Raw genomic sequence first — 4,419 nt, forward strand, 5'->3', positions numbered from 1 at the left:
CACTGTCCCCAGTGTATATCCAGTCGGAGTTATGGTGAGAACTAATCGTAAGTACACAATTCAACAAGTTAGAACAATATACCTGACCGGGTTAAGTGTCGATCGATTGAAAGGGGTTACCATCGGTCGCTGCAGGTGATGTACTGTCGATCGATATCGACATACTCCCATCGGTCGATTTTATAATCGTCTACTCGGATTTTTTTTTAAATTAATTTAAACTAAATCCTAAATATTCTAAAACTAGAAATGGATTGTCTCCCATTCAGCGCTTATTTTAAGTCTTGAGCTCGACTCGAGGTCCGATCTGTCTAATTATTAGGAAGAAATCCTAAGTTTAAAGGCCTGCTAATTGGCGGTTTAGCCCAATAGTGTTTCACTCGTTGACCATTCACTGTACATTCTTCTCCTTTATCGTTTATAAGTGTGATGGATCCATAATGTTTGACATCCACAACAGTGAAAGGACTTGACCAACGAGATCGGAGTTTTCCGGGAAATAGCGTAAGCCGAGAGTTATATAACAGCACTGGATCATTTGGTTCGAAGTGCCTGGAGATGATCTTTTTATCATGATATGCTTTCGTTTTCTCTTTATTGATCTTTGAACTCTCATAGGCTAAGTGTCTTATTTCATCCAGCTCGTTAAGCTGCATTAGTCCCCTTTCGGCAGCTGGTTTGATGTCGAAATTTAGTAATTTTATAGCCCATGCTGCCTTATGTTCTAGCTCAACCAGTAAGTGACATGATTTTCCATAGAGTAGGTGAAATAGGGTTGTTCCTGATGGGGTTTTGTATGCAGTTCGGTAGGCCCAAAGTGCATTGTCCAGTTTTCTAGACCAATCTTTCCTAGAAGTTCCTGCGGTCTTTTCTAAGATTTCTTTGATCTGTTGATTTGAGACTTCTACTTGTCCACTTGTTTGCGGATGGTAGGGTGTAGCAACTCTGTGGTGAACTCCGTTCTTCCGGAGTAATCTGTCAAAAACTTTGTAAATAAAATGGGAGGCACCGTCGCTTATGACTATTGTAGGAACTCCAAATCTTGGAAAAATAATGCTCTTGAAAAGCTTGATAACTACAGATGCGTCATTTGTTGGGGAAGCTACTGCTTCGACCCATTTTGATACATAATCAACAGCGACTAGTATGTATTTGTTCCCGTACGAAGAAGGGAAAGGACCCATGAAATCTATTCCCCAACAATCAACGACTTCTACCTCTAGGATAGACTTCTGTTCCATTTCATGTCTTTTACTGATTTTCCCCCTTCGTTGGCATCTTTCACATTCTGCTATGAATGCATGAGCATCGCGAAACATGGTCGGCCACCAGAATCCAGCCTGAAGGATTTTTGACACCATTTTAAAGGTTGCAAAATGTCCAGCGTAGTTGGATCCATGGCATTGGAATAAAATATCAGAAATTTTAGTTTCGGCGACGCAACGTCTATATATCCCATCAGAGCAATGTTTGTAGAGATATGGCTCGTCCCAGTGATATCTCCTAACTTCTCTTAAAAACTTCTTCCTTGTATATCCTCTCAACTCTTCGGGTTCTATGTCAGCAGCTGAATAGTTCATTATATCAGTGTACCAAGGTCTGCTCTTTGAACCTTGTCCGACTGCGTGCACTTCCCGATGCAGACTTTCATCTATGGGGGAATCATGGCCAGGGTGCAGCTCATTGTATGCGACGTATACTTTTATATCGAAGGTGAGGGTTATTGGATTTATTTCCTTATTTAGATCATCTGGAGTGTCGATCGACATAGCATTGTCGTCTTCGACTGACATAGCATCGTCGTCGTCAATCGACATAGCATCATCGTCGGCGATCGACAGTTCCTCGGAAGTGAGACAAATATTTCCGACGAATGAATCCATTTGATAAACGTTTTCTGTTGGTAAGAAGTCATCGATAGGAACGTCATCTTCTATTCGTATCCGGGAAAGATGATCTGCAACTCCGTTTTCTACTCCTCTTTTATCTTTAATCTCGATGTCGAATTCTTGAAGTAGAAGGATCCATCGCAGGAGTCGTGGTTTCGCATCTTTCTTTTGCATTAAATATTTAATTGCAGCGTGGTCAGTATGAACGATGACTCGCTCCTGTAAAATCCGGCATGCCCGAGAAAACTTCTCACGTCTTTTACGCTCGTGGGTGCAGGTAGGCCGGACATTACCTCAATCTTCGCCCGATCTATTTCTATGCTAGCAGCGGACACTTTATGTTCTAGGACGATTCCATCGTTAACCATAAAGTGGCATTTTTCCCAATTCAGAACGAGGTTCTTTTCTTCACATCTTGCCAAGACTTTACATAGGTTATCGAGACATTTTTGAAACTGGATCCATATACCAAAAAATCGTCCATAAAAACTTCCATGAAATCTTCTATCATATCCGTAAAGATTGACATCATGCATCGTTGGAAAGTGGCAGGGGCATTACAAAGACCGAATGGCATTCTGCGGTATGCAAATGTTCCGTAAGGGCATGTAAAGGTGGTATTTTCTTGATCGTCAGGATGTATAGAGATTTGGAAAAATCCAGAGTATCCGTCAAGAAAACAGTAGTATTGGTGATTTGCCAATCTTTCCAACATTTGATCAATGAAGGGTAAGGGAAAGTGATCTTTTCTGGTGGCAGCGTTTAGCTTCCTATAATCGATACACATTAGATGTCCAGTGACAGTTCGCGTGGGAATGAGTTCATTTTTATCATTCTTAACCACTGTAATTCCGCCTTTCTTAGGTACAACATGCGCTGGGCTCACCCAGTTGCTATCCGAAATTGGGTAGATGATTCCAGCATCTAGAAGTTTAATAATTTCCTTCTTAACAACTTCTTTCAAGTTCGGGTTTAGCCTTCTTTGATGTTCCACTGACGATTTGGAATCGTCTTCTAAGTGAATCCGGTGCATGCACAGATCTGGAGAAATACCAGGAATATCCTCAAGAGAGTATCTGAGGGCTTTCCTATACTTGCACAGTTTATTTAATAACAACGCAAGTTCTCCGTCGGTTAGGTTGGCATTTACGATTACAGGATAAGAATTATTGTAGAGAAAAGCATACTTTAGTCCGGCGGGCAATTGCTTTAACTCAATTTTTGGTGATTTTTCGGGATTCCAATTCTCTAGAGGGGATGTTTGTCGATCGACATCGGCTTTTAAATTTTGATCGATTTTGATTTTCAAATCGTCATTCTCCACATCATCGACATTTTCTATTCCTACATTTGCGTCCATTTATCGCGCGTATTTATCAGCTCTGATGTCAATGCTAAATGTTTCCTCTTAGGTAGATGTGAGCACTTTTTTCAGGGGATCATCTGAGCATTGGTCTATGAAGGATTCTTCAGCCAACTTAGAGATATCCTCCACGTAAGAAGCTTGTTTATCGATTAAGGGTCGTTTTATCAGTTTTTCCATATCGAAGGTCATTGGAATGTTTCCAATGTTTAAACATATCCGACCTTCCTTGACGTCAATGATTGCACCAGCGGTAGCTAAAAATGGTCTACATAAGATGAGGGGATCTTTTGGTTCATTCTGGTATTTCAACACAACGAAATCCGTTGGTACGTGATAGTCGTTAATTTTTACCGGCACGTCATCTAGTATTCCCTCAGGTATTCTAATGGATCTATCAGCAAGAACCAAAGTTAGTTTGGTGGGTTTGAACTCGTCGTATCCCTGTATCGCGACAGAGTGTGGCATGAGATTCACGCTGGATCCTAGGTCACAAAGGGATCGAGGAAAACTCTTGTCTCGTATGTTGCAATCTAGAACAAAACTGCCCGGATTATGTCTCTTGATCGGGGTTTCGCCTTGGATTATTGCACTTACTTCCTCTGAACCCATCATGACGCTGTGTTCAGCAGCTGGGAAGCTGTTGGATACCATGTCTTTTACATATTTCTTAATCGAAGGTGCTACTTTTAAGGCATCACTAAGTGGCATTTCCAACGTGATTTTATCGAATGCTTTCTTGCAGATCGCTTTATCTAATTCTCGCTTAGGTTGCGTCTTGTTAGGAGGAAATGGTGGAAAAGTCCTATACTCTCTCTCTACTGCCGACTTGGCAGGAGTCGAGCGTCGATCGACATTGTTTTCATTCTGTCGATCGATATTTATCATAGTCGGTCGATTGACAATATTCCCTTCTTGTAGATTGATTTCCACATCTTCTTCCAACTTCTCCTCTTCTTCATCGAGGTTAATCGTTGCCTTTTCAGCTTCAGGGGGTTTTTCTGCAGAAGTGATTTCTACAGCGCTCGGGGAAAGGCGTTTTCCGCTTCTTAGTAACACATAACAAACTTGGCGTCTCGGGTTGGTGTCAGTTTTTCCAGGAAGGAATTTTTCATCTTTTCTGACAAACCCAGCGTTATGCGCAACTTGGCTATCCAATTTCTTGAC

The 4,419-nt window shown here is 41.4% G+C and overlaps 1 protein-coding gene across 1 annotated transcript in view; it reads right to left on the reverse strand.

The window, feature by feature from the left end:
- Nucleotides 1-3,297: 3,297 nt before the first annotated feature.
- Nucleotides 3,298-4,419, reverse strand: part of LOC106314692 — a 1,336-nt gene continuing 214 nt past the window's right edge. Inside the window, exon 2 of the mRNA XM_013752525.1 lies at nt 3,298-4,413. Coding sequence (XP_013607979.1) covers nt 3,298-4,413 — 1,116 coding nt within the window. The remainder of the gene's footprint in view (nt 4,414-4,419) is intronic.

This window comes from Brassica oleracea, chromosome C9 (genome assembly GCF_000695525.1).
Source record: "Brassica oleracea var. oleracea cultivar TO1000 chromosome C9, BOL, whole genome shotgun sequence".
Taxonomy (NCBI): domain Eukaryota; kingdom Viridiplantae; phylum Streptophyta; class Magnoliopsida; order Brassicales; family Brassicaceae; genus Brassica; species Brassica oleracea.